The sequence below is a fragment of the Callorhinus ursinus genome, unplaced genomic scaffold (genome assembly GCF_003265705.2).
Source record: "Callorhinus ursinus isolate GAN/ISIS: 27379988/994484 unplaced genomic scaffold, GSC_fseal_2.0 scaffold125, whole genome shotgun sequence".
In the NCBI taxonomy this organism is placed as follows: domain Eukaryota; kingdom Metazoa; phylum Chordata; class Mammalia; order Carnivora; family Otariidae; genus Callorhinus; species Callorhinus ursinus.
In genome coordinates this window covers 722512-746186 of record NW_027397187.1, presented here as the reverse complement: position 1 = coordinate 746186, position 23675 = coordinate 722512, and the positions used below count along the sequence as shown (strand labels likewise).

Here is a 23675-nt window from a genome sequence, read left to right as displayed (position 1 = left end):
CAGGGGGCTCTGAGCTTACAGGTGGTGCGGAGAAAGGTAATGGGCCCCTTGCCCAGGACTGGGGTCTCCAGGGGTTCCTGTGGAGATAGGCCTTCCCTGGACCCTAGGCCCCTGCCTCAGGGCAGCCCACAGCACTCTGGTTGTGGTTGTAGAAGTTTAGAGAAAAGCAGGGACTGGCTCTGTCTGAGCTAGCCTGAGGCCGATGGAAGCCACAGGAAGCAGGTGGGGAGTGGGCTGCTGAGCTGCTTAGGGCCCTGTGCCAGGTAAGCCAGCTGAGGGAGACCCCACTGCCTGGAGGAGCCCAGCCCCTGCCCTCCCTTCTCTGGCCCAGACATGCCCGTCCTGCTTCACTGCAGCTGCTCCAGAAGGGGGCCCTCCTGCCTGGGGCCCCGGGGACTAGGCAGCCAGCGAGGGCCCCGGGGACAGGTTGGGAACCTCTGAGGCGCTAGAAAAGACCAGGTGCCCGCTCTTTGCCCAGGTCAGGCCCACAGGAAGTGCAAAGGACAAGTGTCTTGACTCTGGGCCTGACCCAAGATATCAAGGGGAACCCCTACATGGGCGCCAGCCTGCAAGCCAGACTGCCTGAGCCTTCTTGAGTGAGGCTGGGACTGCTCCACGCCCCATTTCCTCCGTGGCTACCTTCCCTGATGGCACAGATTAAGTGACAGTGGACAGGTGATCCTCGCCAGCCTGCCCTCGCCTCGCACAGGTTCCCGGCTCCCATGCCTCCTGCCATCCCCCACACCAGTGCACAGAAGGGAAACTGAGGCTCCCAGCTGAGGGCCAGCCTAAGGCCACAGCCCAGGAGTTGGGGTGGAGGGGAGGGACTTCCCAGTCTGAATGGGCCCTGGCCCTAGAAATGAACTGTTTTAGGACAAGCCACTCGATCCAAGCAGGGGCAAGCCCATTTCCCCCAGCCCAGCCCGCCGGTCTCTCCTCAGGAACCCATCTGTCCCAAATGGATCTTGTTTTCTCCTCTCAGGGCTGCCCCCATCTATCCGGGGGCCCGAAGTTCAGTATTCTCTGGACCCCCAACCCCCAGGAACCACCAGGGGCTTCTGCATCTGACCCTTTCCCCTCCCCAGCCTCAGTGGGGCAGGCATCCGCAGCAGGCCCTGCTGCTCCCTGGGCCCCAGAAACCCCTCTCCCCATCCAGCCTCTGCACCGTTGACCAAACAGTGCAGCTCCCTGCTCTGAAGGCCTCCTCGCTCCTGGTCAGTGGCTGGGGTGAGCCACGACACAAATCCTGACATTCAGGGTCCCCGCTGCCCTCTCCCCTCACCCAGCCCACCCTGGTCTACAAGCCTGTGTGGAGCCTGCGTCCCTCGGATCCCTCTGCCCCACAGAGGCTGCAGGGGCCCAGGGGCCTCTGGTTCGCGTCACAAACTCACACTCAGGGCCTGCATCCTGTTCTCCCCCCCTTCCGGCCCCGATGGACAGGAGCGGAAATGGATGTTGGGTGCCCACTGCCCTCACACCCCTGCTCTTTTCAGCATACGTGGAATGCGACCTTTTGGAGAGTGGTACCAAGTCCATACCAGCCTGGCCCTATACTTCACTGCTCCCCTCCCCTCCTTGAGACAGAAGTTTCAGTAGGGGTGAGGCTTACGGGAGGAAAAGAGTAGGGGTGCTCTTGTGGTGGTAGAAAAATAAAGCCCCTCTTCCCCAGCAGGGGGTGAGAAGGCCTTCCAGAGCAGAGGCGGGGGTGGGGGGCCCAGAGATGCACGCCACGCCCACCATCCCTGGGAGTGTAGGAGGAAGCCCCAGGCCTCCACTACAGGCTCCATCCACCATGGCCCCAAAGGGTGGGATGGAGGTCAGTCTCCAGTACACCAAGATGATGGGTTTGAAATGTATTTTAATTGGTTTTGCTTCCAGGATTCCTCAGCCATGCCTGGTCTCAGGGTTCTCCCTACCCCCCACTGGGGGGTTCAGACTCAAGAGGACAGGTGCAAGAAGAGAAGGTCCCTGGTAGAGGGGGCTGAGTCTCCTCAAGAAGGGGTTCCCGCCCCCGCCCCACCCCCACCCCGTGCCCTGGCCCAGCCACAAGCACGCCCACTGTCAGAACACGGTCTCTTTAATGGGAAACGCCGAGCCCTGCCCCTCCCCGCCCCCCCGTGGGCCATGCAGAGTCCGGGAGAAGGGAGCGGCAGCCTTCATCACTGCGGCAAGGGCGCGGACAGCGAGGAGTGGTCGAACAGCGGGTTCCGGACCTCCATCTCTCCGGTCTGTGAAGGCCGGGGTCAGGCCGGCGGCGGTGGGGGCGCACGGGGGAGTCCCCACCCCGCTCGCCCCCACCGCCGCCCCCTCCCCGCCGCCCGGCTGGGGCTCCTGCCGCAGGACTCACCGGGGCTAAGCCCGGGCACTCGTACACCGTGAAATCACCGTCTTCGTTCTCCTCGTCTGAGGACAACGACTCCAGCTCCTTGGGCGGCTCTTTATGCCTGAGTAGGGGGCGGGATCGCTAGGTCCTCCCACACCCTCCAGGTGCCCGTGGCCCAGCCTGCAAGCGGGGACTCGGCGCACCTCGGCCCAGAGCCCCGGGCGGTGGGTGGGCGGGCCGAGCACGGGGCGCGGTGCCCGGGGTGGGGTGGCCAGTGTGGCAGTGGGCGGACTGGGTGGGGGCCTCTCACCGCTCCAGGCACCGCATCTGCTGCCTCTGGTGCTGGTAGTGGTACATCTCGGCGCTGTGCGCTAGCCTCTGGTCGCCGGGCTGCGCGGGGAGACGGCAGGGGGGGTCAGGCCGCGGTGGCGAGGGCCGGGGGGGCGGGGCCGGGGCGGGGCCACGCACCGAGATCCCGGGCGTTGCAGGGGAGCCGGGCGCCTGCGGCGCCGCGTAGTCGGCCTTCTGGGTCAGGCGGGCGTCTCGCTGCAGCCTGCGGGGAGTGGAGCCTGAGACCCGCGGAGTCGCCGCCCGCCGCCCCCCGTCCGCCTGGCCCGCCCCGCGCTCACCTGCACCAGCAGAGAGCCGCCACGGCGAGGGCGGCCGCGCCGGCTACCGAGCACGCCACGACGAGCACTGCGGGGAGGGGGTGCGGTGAGGGCGGCTTTCGGGGCGGGACCCTGCCTCCTGCCCACCGAGAGACCGACAGACCTGCAGACCTACCGAGGGCGAGTCCGTCACCACGCCCGCCCCGGGGCTCCAAGGGGGCCACGTGTACCGGCACAGACGACACAGGGGAGCCCAAGGAGGTGTGGGGCGTGGGTGCAGGGGCTCCCCGAGTGGAGGGGGGGCCCAGGTCGGGGCCCTGGCGGCGCTCTGAGAGCCCCAGGGTGGCTGCTGCAGAGAAAAGGCAGTTTAGAACACTAGGACCAGCGGGGGGGGGGGGGGGGGAAAGGGGGGGGGGGGGGCCGGGGGGGGGGGGGGGGGGGGTCAAAAGTGGTGGGGATGCCCCGGGGGATGGGCTGGGTCTCACCGAGCTCCAGCTGCCGCTGTTGGGCTTCAGGCTGGGGCTGGGCAGTGAGCATGGAGTGCCGTGGTGGTTCCTGCCGGGCCAGCTCCTGGGCCAGCAAGTCAATCTCATCTTCCAGTCGGGGCCTAGGCAGGCTCTCCCCTGGAGAGGGTGAGGGGCCATCAGGTGGAGAGGCCCCCAGCCCCGCCCTGGCAACACCAGCTGCAGGTGGCCCTCCAGAGGAGGTGAGGTCCATCCAGGAGCCAGATGCCCCTGGCCCAGGCCTCCTTCTCCCTCCAGGCCTGCAATCCCTGGCCATCCTGAGTTGCCTTGGTGACAGCTGAAGGCAGTCCATGTGAGCAGCAGCTTTCCCAGGAAATGGGGGCGGGGGCAAGGGAGTGGAGGTGTCAGGGGAATGCGCAAAGGCCAGGAGAAGGGAAGGGGTGCCCCTCACCCTACCTGTTACCCATGCATCACTCACCCCTTTTCTACCAAGACAGGCAGTGACTCCTTAAGAAGAGGGGAGAGGCCCCATTCTGTCCCCCCCACCCCCACCAGTTAATCAGTAGGAACTGAGGGCAGCTGTTGGGACGGGGCTGGTGGCTGGCCTCCCCCTTGTCCCTGCCACGGGCCCCACAGTCCAGACAGAGGCTCCAATTAGACACTCCACACGGCAGGGAAAGAGCAGAGCACCTGCCGCCTTCTAAAGCAGGCCTGTACATCTCCTTCTGTGGCCCCCCTCACTGCCAGGAATGTGTTTCTCCTCCGGGAAGGTCCTCCTGCCCCAGCAGACTTCAGCACCCCCAGCATTCCTCTGTAATGCCCCATCACACCTGAGGCCGTTCAACATCTGGCTGGCTGTCCAGACATTCTGGGCTCAGATTGCCGGGTGAGGCACACGGATTGCACCGGATGAGTGAGCCATGGAGAAAGAGGGCACACGGGGCAGGGGGCCCAGGCAGCCCGGGGCGGGGGGCAGGGGATAGGAACTCTGACTCTTTCTCTCCTGGGATCACCCCAGCATTTCACACTGGACACCCCTTGCCCTGGTAGGGGCTAACTGCCCCACACCTCAGCCCACTGCCAGGCTCTTGGGCTGGTGCTATCTGGAAAGGTCACCAGGCCACTCGGAGACATAAAAGTTTCCGGCACACCAATGAAGCTCAGCGGACCAAGGAGCTGAGGCTGAGTGGCAAATATATCAGGGCAGAGGTGGGGGGGGGGGGGAAGCACATTCTTCTCTCCCGTACCCACAGGCCGGCGCGTCCTAGGCACACAGAGCCCTTGCTGGTCTTCCTGGAAGGGCTGAAGGCAGGGCCCACAGACATGCGCGCCTGGGGGGCACCGCGCCCTCCTCTTCAGGGCGCAATCCAGGCTCCCAGGACAGGCAGCTGCATCTAGGAAGGAAGCAGAAGGCAGAGCCGGATCACCGCCCAGCTCGGCCCAGCCCCGGCACAGAGGCGGTACTGCCCTGGCCACCCCTCCCCCACAGAGCTGACCCAGTCTGGCCTGGCTCCGACCATTGTTCTGGGCAGGCCCTTCCTCCCAACAGCCAGAGATCAGGACCAGGAAGACAAGCTGTCCCAACACTTATCGGAACTCCCCTGCCCCGCCCACTCCCCAGAGTCCACTTTCCAGGCCTGAGCCAGCCCTGTGCGGAAGCTGTCCCTGACTGTCTGGGTAGCACCAGCTCTCCTGGCCAGGGCCGTGCAGCCCTGTAGGTCTTGCCTCCCGTCTCAACAGGTCCCGAGCAAGCCCTGGACCCTCCATCCAGGCTGGGAGCCCTAGGAGGTGGGGCCCAGGTCTCTCTCTGCCTTGGGGGCAGCATAAGATACTGGCCACCCACCTCTCCCACCACGTCAGCGCGGCCCTGCAAGTCCCATCCTGTCACATCCCACAGCCCTACAGCAGAGCTAGAAGATGGAACAGAACAAGGGAAGACAGTCACTCCCCCCGGTGTCTGATCTCTGGCTTGTCTCCAGAGCACAAAGAAGCTGCTGAGCTGGGGAGTCCTAGAATGGGGTCAGCAAGTCTCACTCGCTTGAGATACAAAAGCCAGGCCAGGGTCACTCCCGAAGTCATGCTGCCAGGGACTGGGGAGTCCCTGGGACTTTGGGCCAGGCCCAGTCCCTGACTTTGGGCCCAAACTCTGGTGTCCTGTATAGATGGCCAATGGGTCCCATCCTGATGCTGGGGGATGGAAAGCAGTAGCCCTCTATGTCTCAGTTTCCCTTCTGGGATACAGAAGGTGAGTTGCCTCAAAACTAGGGAATGCCCTGAGGCCTGAGACACTGGCCCCAGTTATAGGGCAGCAGGGCCAGAGGACCCAGGAAGATACCCAGCAGGACTGTCAATCCTGGTTGGGGAGGCTGGGATGGGGTGTCTCTGGAGGACCAGGACTATTCCTCTCCACCTAGCCCACACCCTACACTGCAGGAGGGCCACTGGGGCCCAAGGTACGTGGGGGATCAGGGAGTGCTGGCTCTGTCCTTCTCCAGACCTTGGCTGGCCTGACTTGGTTTCCTTGGTAACCTGATACTCCCAGCCTCCTGTCTGTAGGCAGGAAGGTCCAGCAGCCCTTGCAGCAGGCAGGCCGACTCCCATCCAGGGGACCCCCATGCTGTACTACCTGGGTCAACAGGTACCAGTATCAGAGAGCTGGCCTGGGGCATGGGCCAGCTCATCAGTCTGGACCCCAACTACCAGCTGGGGTGCCTGGGGAGTCAGGCAGTCCCTGCTGCAGGTGCTGAGAACCCAGAGTGCGCAGGCCAAGGGTAGAGGCCTGAAGCACCAAGTTGGTTCCAGGGTCTGGGTTCCAGAGGCCTCCCTACACTCCCAGTCCCCCAGCCTAGAAAGACAGGGCGGCTGCCTGGCTAATCCTGGGGAAGTCCCCACTCCAGCCTCGGGGTGCAGGAAGAGATCCCAGGAACAGTGGCAGCTGGAGAGTGGCTGGCACCACACCTGGCATCTGGGAGAGTTCATAATGCTAATGAGGAGCTGGGATGGCACCTGTCCACCCCAGGGACTCAGCACAGAGGTTACTTTCCATTTCCTCAGGAGGCCCCACCCTGCATGTCCCAGAGCCAGGTTCTCTGCAGGCAGCCTCCATTTTCCTTGGTCGGCCATGCTCCGGCCTCCTGTCCAGGGGTGCTGTGTCCAGGAAGAGGCCTGCCCTGGTGTGGCTTCTTGAGGCCACACACACAGAACCACAAGGCCCAGGTTGGCATCCCAGCTGTGCCACGTACCAGTCACTTAACTTCTTTGTACCTCAGTTTTCTCATCTGTAAAATGGGCTAAGAACAGCACCTCTCCTATGTTGCTGCCAGCAGTGAATGAATGTCTGAGCATAGTCCCCCAGTCCAGCCCTGGGGTGGGGGTGCGTTTTGGATCCTGGGTTCCTGCAGACCTTCGTGCCTGGAGCCTCGGTGCCCAACTGGGAAGCAGGGCAGGTCTCCCAGGACCCTGGGCTCCTCAAGCTCTGCCCCTGGCGCATAGGAGGGCCCTCAAGGGCAGCGCCTCCTGCCTCCACTGAAGCCGCAACAAGCCCCTAAGCCTGGGACAATTCAGACTCCCCCACAGCTGCAAAGCAAGGTTCGTGCCCACCACCACCCGAGGCATGGGCACAGGCAGACCAGCACTGCGACCCCGACCCCAGGACAGACACGAGCAAGCATGGCCGGCAGGCACCCAGGGCCAGGCCCGCACCGGCGGAGCCCAAGAAGCGCGCACACAGAGACGCGCACAGGACAAATTCCCAGCGGCGGGCGCACCCGTAGAGAACCCTCCTCAGACACAGACACAGACACAGACACAGACACGCAGCAAGCCCACGGATCCAGAGACAAAGACAAGACGCGCGTGAACTTCAGGTTCGCCGCCAGGAACCCAGGAGAAGCCCCATCCGGCAGAGCCCTTCGGTGGCCGGGGCGCCGCGCCCTCCGGGCCGGGCCTGTTTACCCCATCCCGGGCGAGGCGGGTCCTGCGGCCCGGGCGAGGGCGGCGGCTGCGGGGAGGGTGACGGCGCCGCGCCGCCCGGCGATGCCGGGCCCCGGGGCGCTCCGCGGCCTGCGCTGGCCGCACTCGCTCACCCGGGCGGCCGGCGGAGGCACCGCGCAGGGCCGCGCCGAGGACGAGGCCGGAGAGCAGCAGCCGCAGCAGCCGCAGGTGTCGCGGGGAGGGCGGAGGGACGGGTGTCGCCATCCTTCAGCGCCGCCGCCGGGGCAGCATGGCACCGCGCGGCCCGGGGCTCGGCGCGGCTTGCGGACGCCGCGTCGGGGAGGCGGCGGAGGAGGAAGGGGGGGCGGAGGCGGAGAAGGAAAGGAGGCGGCGGCGGCGCTGACGCTGCGGCAAAGGATCCGGGATCGAGGCGCGGCGGGCGAGCGGCTCTTGGGGAGTGCGCCTGCGCGCTCCACCTGAGGGGGCGGGACGGCGCCTCCAGGTTGCGCCCCCTCCCCCTTCCTCGGGTTCTGATTCCACCTCCTCACTCCAGGCCTCGGGGTGCCTCGACTCCTGTGGCCTCTGCTGCCGGGGACCTTCTCTGTTCTCTACATGCCCGGCTTGGCCTGGGGTGGGCTTCCCCGGGATACACTTTTCCCTCGGGTTCCCACCCAACCCCCAACCTCCACCCCGCTGGAGCAGGGGACTTGCCTGGGGCCTGGAGGCGCGAGCCCCAGGAACTCCGGGACACCAGGCGCACACAGAGGGAAAGGTGCGTCCAAAGACGCACCTGGGCCCTCAGAGACCCACGATAAAAGCAAGCACACGCCCAGAAGGAGGCCGGTGCCGATGACGGCTATGGCTGCTCTCAGTGAGGCCACCAGGGGGCAAGAGTGACCTGGAGCGGCTGATGAGGGACAGCTGGGAGCTGTCCACGGTCCCTAGGTCCCTGAGGCCTCAGGACAACAAGCAGCTATGGATGCACCCCCTCACTCTGCACCTGTTGCCCCCAGAGAGCACGCCCACCCATCCCACCTGGGAAACCTCCCTCTGACTCACCTCACTGAGAGAACAAGGGCGAGCCCCCCCCCCATGCTTCTCCTCAGCCCTCTGTGCCTCAACTCCAAAGAGAGGGCTGGCTGCCCCCAGGGTTGTGAATGGCTCGAAACCCCGAAACCCCGCAGAAGGTGGGGGTGTGCGAGCAGGACATGCACCGCCGTTCTCCCCTCAGGCCACTGACCAGACAGAAATAGTGTCTGCGCTCACTTTCTAGAAAGGTTGGGGGGCAGGGAGACACAGCTCAAACCACACCTTCCCACGCTGGACAAAACAGTGCTTACAGGCCGAGGCTGCAGGAGCAGGTGGGGGCGCCCACCAGCTCTCTACCCTACCCCACCCCGTGGCAAGGTTGGAACCTCCTGGGGATGCAGAAGACGGCACCCAGGCAGGAGGGGAGCTGTGTCCCAGTGTGACGGCACCTGGGCTTTATAGCCAGGCTCCTCACCAGGTGCTTCTCTCTGAGCACTGGGGCCCTGCATCCCTCCTGGCCCTCATCTCAACACCCCCCAAGCACCACTTCCCGTCAAGAGTTCCCCCCCCCCCGGTCCCCCATCCCTTCCAGCACTGAGTGCTCTAGGCAGCTGCCTTGCCCACTACCTCCCCCTTCTACCACCTCCACGCTCCCCACCCTCACCCCCAGGCCAATTCTAGGCCAGGGCCCAGCCTCCAGTCTTGCTTGGGTCACTGCTGCAGATCTGGAGGTGCTGCAGGGGCCCTGCTGGCCAGATAAGACTCAGGGGACTCGGGGACTTTCTCTTGGGCCGCCATCCCACAGCCACTCCAGGCCCAGCCCTGGAGCAGGGGAGCAGGATCTTCACCGCTCTGTGTCTGTGCCCAGGGAGGAAGGAAGTAGGAAGAGCCTGGGGCCAGCCCTGGGACTAGCAGTGGGTCTTCCTGGCCAACACAGCTGTGGGGAGGGAGGGCGGGCAGCTGCAAGGAGGCCCCACCCTATGAACATTCTCTCCAGTGCTCTAGAAAGAAGTTTTTATTACAAAATTTTTACAAGTAGGCGCTGTGGGCTCTGACCCTCCCCCTCATACAGACCCAGACTCCGGAGGGTGGGGGTGCTCCGAGGGCCCTAACTCCGCTCCCTACACACCCAGCCCTGAACGGGCTGAGGGCTGCGGGGTGTCTGAATCCCCCACCCCCAGGAAGAGGAGGGCCGGGAGACCCTGGAGGCTGGAGGATGTTGGAGCCGGCAGGCAGGGCCTGGACTTGGTTCCCTTCGCGCAGCTCGGCCCCCCGTGGGCGTGCGCGCCAGCGTCCGCGGCCCGGGCGGGGGGGGGGGGGGGGGGGGGGGGGGGGGGGGCTGGGAGACGCGACGGGGGCAGCCGTCCCCAGCTCGCCCCTAGATGGCGCCCGACGACTTGGCCGAGCGCGCCTGGCGCAGCAGCAGAACGAACGCGGCCAGAAGCATGGCGGCGCAGAGCAGGACAAGGACGACCCAGGCGCCGAAGTCTGTGCCCTTGCGCAGCGCCGGCGGCTCGGCGGGGATCAGGTTGGTCAGGTTCAGCATGTAGCCGAGCGCCCATCCGACCGCGGTGTCCCCGGCCTGCGGGCGAGGGGCTCGGCCTCAGCACCCCCGCGCAGCCCGGGGAGGCCCCGCCCCTCCGCGCCCCCGGACCGCCGGCTCCCACCTTTTTCTGGAAGGTCACCCCTCCGAAGGCGCGCTCGTGGAAGCCGTAGCCGCGGCTCAGCAGCTGCTGCACGAACATGGCCCCCGCGCAGTAGTCGGGCAGGCGGGCCCGCTCCCCCGGGGCCCGAGACTGTAGCTGCGACACACAGGAGAGACTGTTGGGCCGGCGGCCACCTGGAGGTCTTGGCCCACGAGGAGGGGTGGCCGGCGGTGTGCTGTACCCCTCCACCCCAACGCACACCCACGGGCAATGAGGGGCCAGAGATGCATCAGCTGCCAAAGGGGCCACCACCCCCAGGCAGGACAGTTCCCTCCAGGACCAACAGTGTGACTTCCGGATGGCAGTGGGCTACCCCTGCTTTGGAGGTGGACCTCGAGGGGCCAGCAGGGACGGCCACCCAGGGAGCAGCAGGCTGGCAGCAACCTTAGTGCGAGGTCAGGGACCCAGGAGAAGCACCAGGCCTTCATATTGGACCTTGGGCTAGCCTTTTGCCACCCCCCCCATGTCTGCCTGAGACTAGACACAGAGAAGACAGGATGGGGCCTCTGTCACCACCAGAGCCTGGAGACACTGTGTTTCTCCCGAGGTTTGGCAGGCACCCCACGCTCCACCTATGAAAACACCACTTCCTTTACTTGGCACGTGTCTGATGAGTGGCAGAACCCAGAAACCTGGAAGTTGTCTTTGAAGCCTGGCTCCCCTACCCCTAAGCTCTGCCAGTCCTACCTGCTACAACCGTTCCCCACCCCACTTCACTCCATGTGCCTTGCTGTTCCCTCTGTCCTCCAGATCTTGGTCAGGGGGGGCCTGATGCCGGCTGGCCAGGCCTTCTTGAGCAGCCCTGGGGGAGCGGGGAGGAGGCCTCACCTCACTCCATGTCTGGTTGCAGACCGTGACCACAGCTGCCTCCAGCTGCTGCAAGGTTGCCACAGGCAGCCCCATCACCGTCCGCAGGAAGTTCATGGTGTAGAAGAAGGCAGAAAAGGCCTGCAAGGGGGGTACAGTCGTACCGAGAGCAGACCCCACAAGCTACAGGGCACCGGCCCCCACCCCCATCCCCTGGACTCACAATGAAGTTCCCAGCCACAGGGGGCTGGAAGATGCCATTGAAGGAACATCGGGAGAAGCGGCAGGAGGAGAAATTGAAGAGTCCCATGATGAGGCTACGGCAGAGGGCAGGGTTGCTAGTCCCGGACAAGCTGACCCTGGTGCTGTTGTTGAAGGCCTGGGGCCGCTGGGCCGCAGTGCATGGAGACTCATACACATCCTGAAGCAGCACTTGGGTGGAATAGCCCCTTGGCCAGCAAGGATGGAAGCCATGGGTCTGGGGAGAATGCAAGGGTGCAACAGGCATCACCCCTACGCCAGGCACTGGCCCCTGCCCCCAGCCCAGGGCCTTCAGAGGCCCTCCCCAGAGGACCCGCCTGATGAATCTCCCGTAAGTCCCACTTGGGCAACATCGCTTTCGTGCTCAAGAGCAATCCATGGCTCCCCACTGTCTGCTGGAGAAAACCTACCCCCCTGGCCAGGCACTCCAGGCCTTTGGAGACCCGGCCCTGGCCCTCCTTTCTCCCCAGCCCGGCACTCACCAGACCCACCCCCACCACTTGGCTTTTGCGCATGAGAGATCCCTCTGCATCTGTCCTGCCCGCTGATTAAAGCCCAGCTTTGGCTTCTGCTGCCTAGAGCAGCCCCCCTCAGTCCAGGCTCTGCTCTGGACCCTTGGCTCCCATCTCTTCTCACCCCCCCTCCTTCCAGGAGGGCACAGTAGTGCTGGTGGGCTGGGGGTCGTGGGGCACCTGCAGTGCACCAGCCAGCAGCCTCCGGAGGACCTGGTCACGGCCATAGCAGAGGAAGCTGTGTGTGTAGACCCGGTAGTGCTGGCCATAGAGCCGAAGCTGGACCTCATTGGCTGGATCCTCAGCTGGGCTGGCCGTCTCGAAGGTGATCTGAGTGGAGGCGCCCCCCAGGTCCATGGCCCCCAACGTCCCCTTCCTTGGCCGGAACCACCGGCCCACCCAGCCATACTGTGGGGAGTGGAGGTTGGGGTCAGCCAGTGGGTGGGTCCCACACCCCCTGGCTCACGGGGCTGGCCATCAGGCCCACCTTGATGAAGTTCTCCAGCAGGTAGTTGGCGGTCACCCAACCAAACACCCCCTCGTCCTGGCCCGAGAGGATGTGGGCACCACGGAAATCAAAGGGATACTGGGTCAGCGTCTGGGTCACAGCCGCAAGCACATTGGCCGAGGCCTCTGGACTGGTCAGGCTGTAACACAGGGAGGACTCTGAGGGGCATCTTCCCCAGGTAGCTAAGATCCTGCTGCTGGGGTGCACCATGTCTGCCCAGGGCCATGGCTGAGGGTGTGTGGGGGCCCACCCTGTGCTGAGGCTGTTGTGTAGATGAGGATGGTCAGGGGGCGGGCACACTCACTTGAGCAGGCGCATGCCTGCTGTGGCTCCCAGGTAGAGGGGTGTGCCCACGTGTCTCTCTTTGGGCACGTCCTGAAGTGCCTGGTCCAAGCATTCAACAAGACTCTGGCCAGCCCTGGAAGGGTTGTCTGCATAGCTGGAGATGCCCCCTCCTAGAGGGAGACAGGGAAATGGGCCCAAGCCTGACAGGCAGCCCCTAGGTGAGCCATGGGCCAGCAGGATTGGGGACCTTGGGCTCTCAAACCAGGTGGCAGCTTAGACACACCTTCCCAGCTCCAGCCCTCAGAGACAAAGGGGCCCACCTGCCTGGGGGTCACCCAGTCTCTCAGGCTGCTGCCTGCCCAGGGCTGTGCACACAGGTGCCAGGATAAAGCACTAGGCATTGTCAATCTGGCCTTGCCTCCTCAGGGGCTTGCCTGGGTGTGCCAGTCTTGGGCCAGGCAAGGCCCAACCTCCCAGTCACCACCTGGGGCTTACTTTCTAGAATGAACTGCCCCTAGCCTCTCTTTTGGAGCCTCCAGCAGTTCCTTCCTGGAGCAGGCTCCAGCCGCATCAAGCAAAGGAGGCATCAAGACTCTGGAGGCTCAGGCCAGAGAGGGCCCCTGAGGCCCTACAATGAATGGGTGTCCCGACCAGGGGTGCCTAGCACTCAGGGGACCTTACCGCGCACGTCACAGGAGCTGTGCTGGCCCACGATGCCCGTGTCATTCTCCTTGTCTGCGGGCCACTTGTAGATAAACATGGATGTGTGGGAAGAGCCAGCGTCCAGGACAATGCCATACTGGGAAGGGGGGTGAGGGTGGGGTCAGCCGTGGAGGTGGGGGTGGGGCCTGAGGCCATGCCCTTTGGCTCTGCCAGCTCTCTACCCTACCCCACCCTGTGGCAAGGTTGGAACCTCCAGAATGAAGTCCTGGGGCTCGGGCACCAGGGACAACCACAGAGACACAGCTTGGTTGGGGAGAGAATGGGGGCAGCCAGGGGTAGATGGCCTGGAGCCTCTTCTCTTCTGACTGCAGGAATCTTCGTGGCAAGGGCAAGCTGAGGGAATCTGTCGGGGTCAGAGGAGTCCTGGGACCACCCTTGACCCTTGCCCTGGGGACACGAGGTCCGCAGGTTCCAAAACAGAAACCCAGCTGCAGGAACCCCCTCCACCCACTCTTTCTTCCTCTTCTCTGCCCCCACGTCCCCAATCTCAGCCCAATCTCAGGCTCTGGAAGCATGCCTGAAAACACCCCCTCCTTGAGCCTCAAGTGATAGACAGCTGGGTCCTGCCCAGCTGAGAGGGGCTGCATGGGCCTTCCTTGCAATTGCAAGGGCCATTTCCCAAGGGCCAGGATTCCCACAGTGAGAACCCCACTGGAGAACATGCCCTCTTGAGCCCAGAAAGGGGCCACCCCTGTCCCCTTCCCCAACCTGGGAAGGGCAGCATCAGCACGCTAATCCTAATCGGCCGCCCCAGCCCCACCTAGTCATAGCCCTTGGCTACAGACCACCCACTCCCGTGACCTCCCATCCTGGGCCCCTGGGGCTTGGAGCACCCACATGCTTACACCAACCCCCCTTCGCACAAGTCCAATAAAGGGTCAAGGGAGTCGGGGGGGACTCCTGAAGACTGGTGGGAGATCTGGCCTAGTCCACCCCAACTCCTTTAGGACCCTGCCAGGCGCCCCTCGAGGGCAGTCCCCCTCCCCCCCCCCCCAGCACTGTCAGGGCCTCCGGGTAGGTGAGGAGGGATCCCTAGCCTCCAGCGCCTGTGGCTGAACCTGGAGCAGATGCGTCCCGGGGAGCCGTACGGGGCTGGGGGCCAAGGGTCCAGCCGCAGCCTGCGGCGTCCAGGGCGGAGAGACAACTGCCCGGCCGCGCCCGCGACAGGCTCCGCGGCGGACGCGACGCGCGGGAGTTCCCCGGCCTCCACCCCGCCGGGCCGGGAGCGCAGCGCAGCGCGGGGTGGCGGTCCGGGGCTGCCACGCGGGCGCAGCCCGGCCCTGCTCAGGTCCGAGCCTCCCAGCCGGGTCCGCTACTCCGCGGACTGCGCCGGCTGCCCGAGTGCGCACCTTGAGGGCGGGCAGCTCCCGGACGTCGCGGGTGGGGACGTATAGCAGCAGGAGCCCCGCGAGGCCTGCCACGGCCAGCAGCAACGGCGGCAGCAGCGACAGAACCTTCCCAGCCATAGGCGGGCGAGCGGGCGGGCGAGGCGTTGTCCACGGGGCGGCGGGGAGCGGGAGGCCGAGGGCCCGGGACCCGGCGGGTAGGCGCCCGGGGCGGGGCGCGAACGGGCAAGGTCCGCGGCTGGCCACGCCCACTGGCGGGCCAGGACCGCCCACGGCTGGCCGACCGCCCACCGACCGCCCCGGCCCGCTGGCGCAGGTGAGAGAAGTTGCAGCTGAATCACCCGGACCAGCCCCTCCCAGCGCCCACCCTCCGCCTTCCGGTCCGCCCAGTCCCAGAGACTCATGCCCTCTGACGGGTCCCCCAGGCCCCTCGTACTGGCTACCCAGGGTCGGCCTGTGGGCACTCGCCGATTACACCGGCGGGACCTAGGAATCTCTCAGCCCTCTCCGGGGGAGTCGCTGGGCTTGTAGGCAGAAGGGTGGGCTGGGCGGGTTCCTAGGCAGCCTTGAGCAGAGGGTCCGGTGGCTGGAGTGGCTGGCTTTTCCCTCGCCTGGTCCCGAAAGAAGGAGACACCCCTAGCGTCAGGAACCACAGGGTCCCCGACTGGGTCCCTGCCCCAGCCTTAAAGCAGTGAAGGGCCAGCGGGTCACCCAGCCCCGCGCTGCATGGCAGGTAGCTGCTAGTGTAGGGTCAGGCCCTGCGGGCACCAAGCTGGCCCCCGCGGGGCCTGCCCTTCAAGGTGCAGGGCGGGGCTCAAAGCTGAGCAGCCAGGGAGCATGAGGCCAGACCTACTTCACCCAGCCCTAGTCCCAAGGGGGCAGGTGAGGACACAGACAAAGGGACAAGATGGTCACAGTCACACCTGCCTCCTGGCTCAGGGCCTGGCCCATCCCCGATGCCCCCTTTGCCCGGGGAGGAGGGTGCCCAGAAGCCCGGATTGGGGAGGCGGGGGGGGGGGGGCGAGCAGGAGGAGGGTCCTCTGTGCACAGGGCTAGGAGATCTCCCAGACTGGTCTGCTCCATCCCTGGAGGCTGGCTGGGGTAGGCAAGTGCTCGGCCAGCCCCAGACCTCACCTCTGCCCTTAATCCCGTGAAATGTCTGAGCTCTATGCTTCCACTCCCCACGCACCCTGGGTGCCAAGCATCACCCCTTTCCCTGGCCGGGGGCCATCCCCACGTCATGCCCTGGGCAAAGTAGGAATTCCAGCACCAAGAATCGAGCCATGGAACAGCAGGGAGCCATGTGGCAGGACCACCCAGAGCGCCAGTGACGGGGCAGGGAGCTGGGGGACCAGAGGGTGGCCTTTGATGGGGGCAGGGTCTGGGCAGCATGCTGGCTGGCTGGGACCGGCAAGGACAATCGGGCTGGGATGCTGCCCAGGCTGAGGGTCTGGTGTCACAGGCTTAGCAAAGGAGCCTTTCTTCCAGCTCTGGACCCCAACAACAGAAAGGGTGGGAGTCCCGGAGATGGCTCAGCCTCCTCACAGCACTGTCTGGCTGGGCTCCAGCCGAGAGTCTCTGGGTGTGGCCAGCACAGGGCTCCAGGCCCGGTTCCCGCCAGCACCCCTCCCCCTTCTAGGCCTTTCTTCCGCGGGGGGGGGGGGCACAGAGGAGGGAGAGGCCTGCAGATTAGATTGAAAAGAGAGACAAAGGCAGCCCACAGGGAGCCCAGTGCAAGCAAGGGCACCGGGGGCTGCCTGCAGGCCTGCCCACCCAGTGCTGGCCCCCAGCCCCCACACCTCATCCCACCAAGCCCAAGCAGGGCTCCCTGATGTTCTGGTTGGTCCCTGGACGGAGGCCCACCGGCCACGAGAGGATGGGGCCAAGGTAGCGGAGGCCTGGATGCCGGAGGGCTCATGGCGGAGGGCCCAGAAGGCAGGCGGGGAGCAGGGAACAGCCTGGGAGAGCTCTCTCTGAGACAGAACCCCGGGTGGCCACATCCTTCCTTGGTGCAGAGACGCCCTTCCTTCAGGAGTGGAAGGTGGGCTGGCGGCGGGGGGCGTGAAAAGGGGGTTTCTGCGTGGGAGGGGCCCCCCGGGAACCTGGGGGTGACTGGGGTTAGGAGAGCTCCAGATGTGCTGTGCATGGCTTGGCCCTGGGTCCTGGCAGAGGAATGCAGTTGCAGAGAGGTGAGGGAAGAGGGGTCCTCAGAGCCCCCTCCCCCCACAGGAGCTGGACCTCCCAGGCTGGGGACGTTTGCTGAGGCCTGTGCCTCAGTCTCCTCTTTGGGAGCCACGTCATCTTGTGGCTGAAACATCTTAACCGTTAAAGGCCCTTCACTGTTAACCTTAAAAATAAGACAGCCTATTTTACTAGCAAAAATGGGTTTATTTGGGAATAACAGAGAATTGCAATTCGGCATCTGTAAGCTCCAGCAAAACCGCAGGCTCATCCAACAGAGAAAGGAGAGGAATGCTATTTTATGGAGAAGAAGGAGGAAGTGGGAGGGGTTGTTCTGAAACCAAGCCCGCTGGAGAGAAGCAAGAGTTCCGGGCGATGGAGAGTTTTCACGGGCTGAGCTGCAGAGGGTCGATTTCTTGTAGGAGGGACAGTGCACATCTTTCCCTGGTGGGGCCTGGGGCTGATGATTCCTCCTGTCACTGACGCTGTGTGGTCTGGCTCCCCCTCCAGCCTCCCCTTCTGGCATCAAGAGCCCACTTTAGTGAGACTTAGCCTCATTCATGTTCACAACTTACTGTTCCCTTTCTTCGTGTGCTCATTCAGTCATTCAACAAACACCTGCTGGGCACCTCCTGTGGGCCAGAGACATAGTAGGCTCTGTGCATGTGCAGTGAGAAAGGGGTGCTCCTGAACTACGTGGTGTGGGCACCGGGGAGGCCCACCCACCCCTGTCCTGAGGAAAGCAGACTTGTCAAAGGCTCCCCAGGAGGGAGAAAAACCTGTGCTGCCTCATGAGGGACAGCAGACTCACGGGAGAGCGTGTGGGTCGCGCAAGTACCGTGGAAGGAATAATGACCCAAGAACAGGTGCAGGCACCCAGCTCGTCAGGCGCCCCTGGGTGGTCTGGTCTTGGATTTTGTGTTTGTTACTCTCTTACTTTTCTTTAGAGTGTGCCACCTCTCTGTGCATTTCTAAATAATGTATCATCTTGCTTTTCCTGGCTTGGGGACCCGATTTTATACACTGGACATTCTGTTCTGTAACGCGCTTCTTTGCCATGACTTCTGAGATTCACCCATGTCGACAGCTCAAGTGGTCGTCTGTTCATTCTGGCTGCTGCATTGTTTTCCACAGTGACTGTACCAAAGCCGACACATCATGCGTGAGCACGCAGGGCTCTCTAGCTTCAGGCTGTTTTTGCTAAGATTGCTGCTGTGTGCATCTGCGCACTTGCATGCGAGTCTCGGGACGAGGTCCCAGGAACTAGCTGGCTGCTGCGTGTATGTGTGTGTTCAGCTCACTAGCAAATCCTATATTGTTTTCGGAATGGGGGTGCCATCTGGCCCGCGGTTTCTCTGCATCCCTACGAGTGTTTGGAATTGTGCAGCTTTTAGATTTTTGAGAAGCTGGTGAAGATGAAATCCCGAGATTTTAGTGGTGTTTCCTCGGTTACTGAGGAGACAGCATAGCATGTCTTTCTTGTCTTCTGCGAAGCGTCTGTTCAAACTCTTAGTCCAGTTTCTACAGACTGTCCGTCTTTCTGTGTGCTCTGGACGTTCATCCTCCAGCCGTGAAGTCCCGGAAGCTCTGAATTAGTCATTTTCTGCTCTGTGGTCTTGTGTGCGTCGTCGGCCGTGAGGTTGCCAAATACTCTCCTAAGTCGTGCTCTGGAGGTTTTGCTGTTTTGCTCAGGACCAGCCTTTGACCCACCTGGAAGTGGTTTGTGTGCAGGATGCAAGGGAAGGGCTCCGAGCCCCGTTTTCCCGTATGGAGAACCGGTTGTCCCAGGGCCTGGATCATGTGGGGCCAGCCTCTCTGCCCTGATGTGTGGGGAGGGCTGGCCCAGGCCACATGCCACGTCTGTGGGCCGGTCCTCCTCCAGCTCAGCGCACCCAGCACGTGGCACCGTTCAGGGAGCGCTCGTGTGTCTTCCTCTCTGGGAAGACCGTCCCCTCTCCTGCTTCTCTTCCTGGAGCCCCGAGCTCTTCCACAGAAATTTTTAGAACCGGTGTCAGGATCACAACAGCGATGACATTGGGTCTACACTCCAGCTGTGGTGTGCCCATTAGTAAAGAGAAACCCTGCTAAAGTGGAGTCCCCAGGCCAGAAGGGGGAGCCGCCCCCCCCCCCGGGAAGAAGCCTCAGGATCCACAGGATTTCAGTGGGACCCCACCAGGGAGGCAGGCGCACTGCTCCTCCTGGAAGAAACCAGCCCCCTGCAGCTCGCCGGTGGTCATCACCCCAAACACCTGCTTCTCTGCGGCGGACCTGGCTTCAGGAACCCCTCGCACTTCCTCCTCCTTCTCCATAAAATAGCAGGCCTCTCCTCTCTTTGTGGGATGTGCCTGCGGTTTTCCTGGAGCTTGCAGAGTAACTGAGGAACAAACAGCTTTATTGTTTTTGTTTTTCTTTTTTTAAGATTTTATTTATTTATTTGACAGAGACACAGCGAGAGAGGGAACACAAGCAGGGGGAGTGAGAGAGGGAGAAGCAGGCTTCCCGCCGAGCAGGGAGCCCGATGCGGGGCTCCATCCCAGGACCCCGGGACCGTGACCTGAGCCGAAGGCAGACGCTTAACGACTGAGCCACCCAGGCACCGCTTATCTTTAGTTTTAACATTTTTAAAAAATGTTTTATTTATTTATTCATGAGAGTCAGAGAGAGAGAGAGAGAGAGAGAGGCAGAGGCAGAGGGAGAAGCAGGCTCCCTGCCTAGCAGGGAGCCTGATGCAGGGCTTGATCCCAGGACCCTGGGATCATGACCTGAGCCAAAGGCAGACGCTTAACCATCTGAGCCACCCAGGCGCCCTTAACTTTAGTTTTAAAAGGAACTACCAAACTCTTTCCCAGAATGGCTGTGTCTTTTGACATTCCCACCAACAATGTCCAAGCAATTCCATTTCTCCACCTGCTAGCCAGCAAATGGTGTCACCATGGGTTTTTATTTTAGCAGCTCCGTTTGGGGTGCAATATTTCACATATCCCATTTTCCTAATGGCTAATCCCATGGGACAGCTTTTTAGGAACATACATGTCATCTGTGTATCTTCCTCAGTGACATGTCTGCATCTTGGTAGTTTACATAGTTTGAGGCTGTTATTGGGTGATTACGGGTTTAGGGTTACTGTATCTCCCTGGTGATGTAAGCTTTTTATTATTAGGGACTTACTCTCTTCATCATTAGTAATGTCTTTTGCCTTAGAATCCCTTTAGTTTTATATTAATACAACTGCTCAAGCTTTTCCTGTTTTTGTTTTCGATGCCATATTTAGGTCTGTCTCTTAAAACTGCTACCCGAGTTTCTAAAACTCCAATCTGACAATTAAACTAGGGTTGATCTCCCTCTTCACAGATGACAGGATACTCTATGTGAAAAAACCGAAAGACTCCACCCCCAAATTGCTAAAACTTATACAGGAATTCAGCAAAGTGGCAGGATATAAAATCAATGCAGGGGCTTCTGGGAGGCTCAGCTGGTGAAGCGTCTGCCTTCGGCTCAGGTCATGGTCCCAGGGTCCTGGGATCGAGTCCCGCGTCGGGCTCCCTGCTCAGCGGGGAGTCTGCTTCTCCCTCTGACCCTCCCCCCTCTCATGTTCACTCTCCCTCTCTCAAATAAATGTATAAAATCTTTAAAAAAAAATCAATGCACAGAAATCAGTAGTATTTCTATACACTAACAATGAGACAGAAGAAAGAGAAATTAAGGAGTCGACCCCATTTACAATTGCACCAAAAACCATAAGATACCTAGGAATGAACCTAACCAAAGAGGCAAAGGATCTGTACTCAGAAAACTATAGAACACTCATGAAAAAAAAATTGAGGAAGACACAAAGAAAATGGAAAAAATTCCATGTTTATGGATTGGAAGAATAAATATTGTTAAAATGTCTATGCTACCTAGAGCAACCTACACATTCAATGCAATCCCTATCAAAATACCATCAACTTTTTTTCACAGAACTGGAACAAATAATCCTAAAATTTGTATGGAACCAGAAAAGACCCCGAATAGCCAAAAGAATGTTGAAAAAGAAAACTGAAGCTGGTGGCATCACAATCTGGGACTTCCAGCTCTATTACAAAGCTGTCATCATCAAGACAGTATGGTACTGGCACAAAAACAGACACATAGATCAATGGAACAGAATCGAGAGCCCAGAAATGGACCCTCAACTCTATGGTCAACTAATTAATCTTTGACGAAGCAGGAAAGAATGTCCAATGGAAAAAAGACAGTCTCTTCTACAAATGGCGTTGGGAAAATTAGACAGCTACATGCAGAAGAATGAAAATGGACCATTTCCTTACACCACACACAAAAATAGACTCAGAACGGATGAAAGACCTAAATGTGAGACAGGAATCCATCAAAATCCTAGAGGAGAACACAGGCAACAACCTCTTTGACCTCAGCTGCAGCAACTTCCTGCTAGACACATCTCCAAAGGCACGGGAAGCCAGGGCAAAAAGGAACTATTGGGACTTCATCAAGATAGAAAGCTTTGGCACAGCAAAGGAAACAGTCCACAAAACCAAAAGACAACCGACAGAATGGGAGAAGATTTTCGCAAGTTTCTAATCACACAAAGGGCTAGATCTATAAAGACCATATCAAACTCACCACCCAAAGAACAAATAATCCGTGAAGAAATGGGCAGAAGACATGCACAGACATTTCTCCAGAGAAGACATCCAAATGGCCAACAGACGCATGAAAAAATGCTCAACATCGTTCGGCATCGGGGAAATGCAAACCAAAACCACAATGAGATACCACCTCACACCAGTCAGAATGGCTAAAATTAACAAGTCAGGAAACGACAGATGTTGGCGGGGATGTGGAGAAAGGGGAACCCTCCTACACTGTTGGTGGGAATGCAAGCTGGTGCAGCCACTCTGGAAAACAGTATGGGGGTTCCTCAAACAGTTGAAAATAGGGGCGCCTGGGTGGCTTAGTTGGTGAATCATCTGCCTTTGGCTCAGGTCGTGATCCCGGGGTCCTGGGGTCAAGCCCCGAATTGGGATCCCTGCTCAGCGGGGAGCCTGCTTCTCCCTCTGCCTCTACTGCTCCTCCTGCTTGTGTTCTCTGTCAAAAATGAATAAATAAAATCTTAAAAAAAAAAAAAAAGGAAACAAACTGAGGGTTGCCGGAGGGGAGGTGGGTGGGGATGGGGTAACCGGGTGATGGGCACTAAGGAGGGCACGTGATGTCATGAGCACTGGGTGTTACATGCAACTGACGAATCACTGACCTCTACTGCTGAAACCAGTAACACACTGTGTTAACTGAATTTAAATTTGAAAAAATAGAGTTGAGTCCACTCACATACGTTGTGATTACCAACATATCTCCATCACCTTATTGTATTTTTCTCTTTTTTTTTTAAGTTTTTATTATTATTTATTTATTTGACAGAGAGAGACACAGTGAGAGCAGGAACACAAGCAGGGGGAGTGGGAGAGGGAGCAGCAGGCTTCCCGCCGAGCAGGGAGCCCGATGCGGGGCTCGATCCCAGGACCCTGGGACCATGACCTGAGCCGAAGGCAGACGCTTAACGGCTGAGCCGCCCAGGTGCCCCATGTTTTTCTCTCTTAAGACTGAACTTTTTCCTCTTCTCACCCAACCCCCTGCCCCTCCGTTCTTGGGAAGGTGTATGCTGGATAACCACTATTTTACCTGACTCTCCTAGTTATTTTAATACGCATACTTAACGAAATCTAAAGTGAGTGTCTTTTCCCTTCTTATGAACAATTAATTCGAGCACTAAGAATGCCTCAGCTTGTCTCCCCTACCACATGATCTCCTGGGTCCCCCCATTAGCACGATTATTACCACTATTGTGTATATAGTCCGTGTTTGCTTAGATTTAATGATGCATTTTGATTTGCTTTAAAATACGTCCACAGATTATTTGATTCTCCTTCCTTGAAAAGGTGGTGCCCGATTCCCCTCCTACACCCCTTGAGAAAGGACTGGCTGAGGACTGGCTTCTAAGCATCAGAGGTAAGACAGAAGTGAGGCTGTGACTCAGTGACTCCTGAGCCGAGGTCCTCGCAGAGGCACTCTCGGGTCACCTGCTCTAGGGGAAGCAGATGCAGTGCTGTGAGGACACAGAGACAAGGAATCCAGGTGCTCTACCAGCTGCCCCATGAAGGCGCCATTTTGGAAGCCGGCCCTTTGGAGACGGTGGCCCCAGCAGACACCTCACCTGCGGCCACAGGACATTCCAAGCCGGACCGTCTAGTGCGACTGCTCCCGAGCCCCTCACCCACAGAAACAGCAAGAAAAGACCTGTTGCTTTAAACCACTGAGTCTCAAGTTAATTCATTCTGCAGCAACACAGCTCATCCTTACTTAGGGTTCCTTCTTGACTTCTGCCTTTTTTCTGAAGTCCTTCCTCCAGAATTTCCTTTAGTGAAGTCCCGTGGGTGGTAAACTCACATTTCGGGCTGTGGGGGGAGGAAATGTTTTTATTTATGTTACCCTCGTTCTCGAAAGGGTTTCCCTGGGTCTGGCCTTGTGGGTTGGTGGTTACATTGCCTTGGCCATCGCGAGATGGCCTCTCCCCCGGCCTCTCATGAGCTCCCTGGTAGGCAACTGCTTTCCTCCCTGGATTCTTTCATGATCTTGTGAGGGAGAATGTGCCTTTCCTCCTGTTCAGCCTGGCTGGCATTTGCTGGGATTTCTGGATCAGGGAACGGAGGTTTTTTAGACAATTCTGGAAAACTTAAAACCAGTTTATCATCATATAGCCCCTCCTTCCTTGCCCTCCTCTAGGAAATGCAACCAGATGAGCGACCCTGGCCTCTCGTTCTGGCTCCCTGAGCTGTGTTCTGGATCACTTCCCAAGCTCTTCTGGTTCACTTATTCTCCAGCTGAAAATTTTCATCGGAAGCTTAGTCCATTTGAGGTTCTCATTTCAATTTTATTTCTATAGATTGTTTGCTTTTTCATGCTTTATTGCTCATCTTTATAGACTAAAAGTT

The 23675-nt window shown here is 60.4% G+C and overlaps 2 protein-coding genes and 1 long non-coding RNA gene across 8 annotated transcripts; 1 reads left to right on the top strand and 2 right to left on the bottom strand.

Moving 5' to 3' along the window:
- Positions 1-1840: 1840 nt before the first annotated feature.
- On the bottom strand, positions 1841-7775 carry NPDC1 (neural proliferation, differentiation and control 1). 6 transcript variants are annotated; one of them, XM_025864930.2, is made up of 9 exons: positions 7481-7775; positions 4643-4789; positions 3417-3554; positions 3095-3280; positions 2953-3019; positions 2792-2876; positions 2634-2713; positions 2348-2444; positions 1841-2228 (listed from the first exon to the last, which is right to left on the bottom strand). In XM_025864930.2, the coding sequence occupies exons 1-9, from the start codon at positions 7590-7592 to the stop codon at positions 2160-2162; spliced, it is 981 nt and encodes a 326-aa protein (XP_025720715.1). In that variant the 5' UTR covers positions 7593-7775; the 3' UTR covers positions 1841-2159. The 6 variants fall into 6 exon arrangements, with proteins under 6 accessions (XP_025720715.1, XP_025720716.1, XP_025720717.1 ...); XM_025864931.2 differs by having other exon boundaries at positions 3107-3280; XM_025864932.2 differs by having other exon boundaries at positions 3107-3277.
- Positions 7776-9480: 1705 nt separating this feature from the next.
- On the bottom strand, positions 9481-14801 carry ENTPD2 (ectonucleoside triphosphate diphosphohydrolase 2). Its single transcript, XM_025864906.2, has 9 exons — positions 14509-14801; positions 13118-13235; positions 12456-12606; positions 12131-12290; positions 11824-12051; positions 11094-11348; positions 10892-11011; positions 10025-10159; positions 9481-9939 (listed from the first exon to the last, which is right to left on the bottom strand). The coding sequence occupies exons 1-9, from the start codon at positions 14623-14625 to the stop codon at positions 9736-9738; spliced, it is 1488 nt and encodes a 495-aa protein (XP_025720691.1). The 5' UTR covers positions 14626-14801; the 3' UTR covers positions 9481-9735.
- Positions 14685-23599, top strand: LOC141371912 (uncharacterized). The gene is made up of 3 exons (XR_012377242.1): positions 14685-14821; positions 22596-22692; positions 23467-23599. It is a non-coding gene; the product is annotated as an uncharacterized lncRNA (long non-coding RNA).
- Positions 23600-23675: the final 76 nt, after the last annotated feature.

Coding starts and splice junctions, on each gene's coding strand:
- NPDC1 (XM_073890014.1), bottom strand. CDS start 7,592: ATGGCGACACCCGTCCCTCCGCCCTCCCCGCGACACCTGCGGCTGCTG. Junction 4,790..7,480: donor TGCCTCCGCCGGCCGCCCGG/GTGAGCGAGTGC, acceptor CTTCCTTCCTAG/ATGCAGCTGCCTGTCCTGGG. Junction 2,445..2,633: donor CAGATGCGGTGCCTGGAGCG/GTGAGAGGCCCC, acceptor CCCCCTACTCAG/GCATAAAGAGCCGCCCAAGG.
- ENTPD2 (XM_025864906.2), bottom strand. CDS start 14,625: ATGGCTGGGAAGGTTCTGTCGCTGCTGCCGCCGTTGCTGCTGGCCGTG. Junction 12,291..12,455: donor GCAGGCATGCGCCTGCTCAA/GTGAGTGTGCCC, acceptor CCTGTGTTACAG/CCTGACCAGTCCAGAGGCCT. Junction 9,940..10,024: donor GGGTGACCTTCCAGAAAAAG/GTGGGAGCCGGC, acceptor CCTCGCCCGCAG/GCCGGGGACACCGCGGTCGG.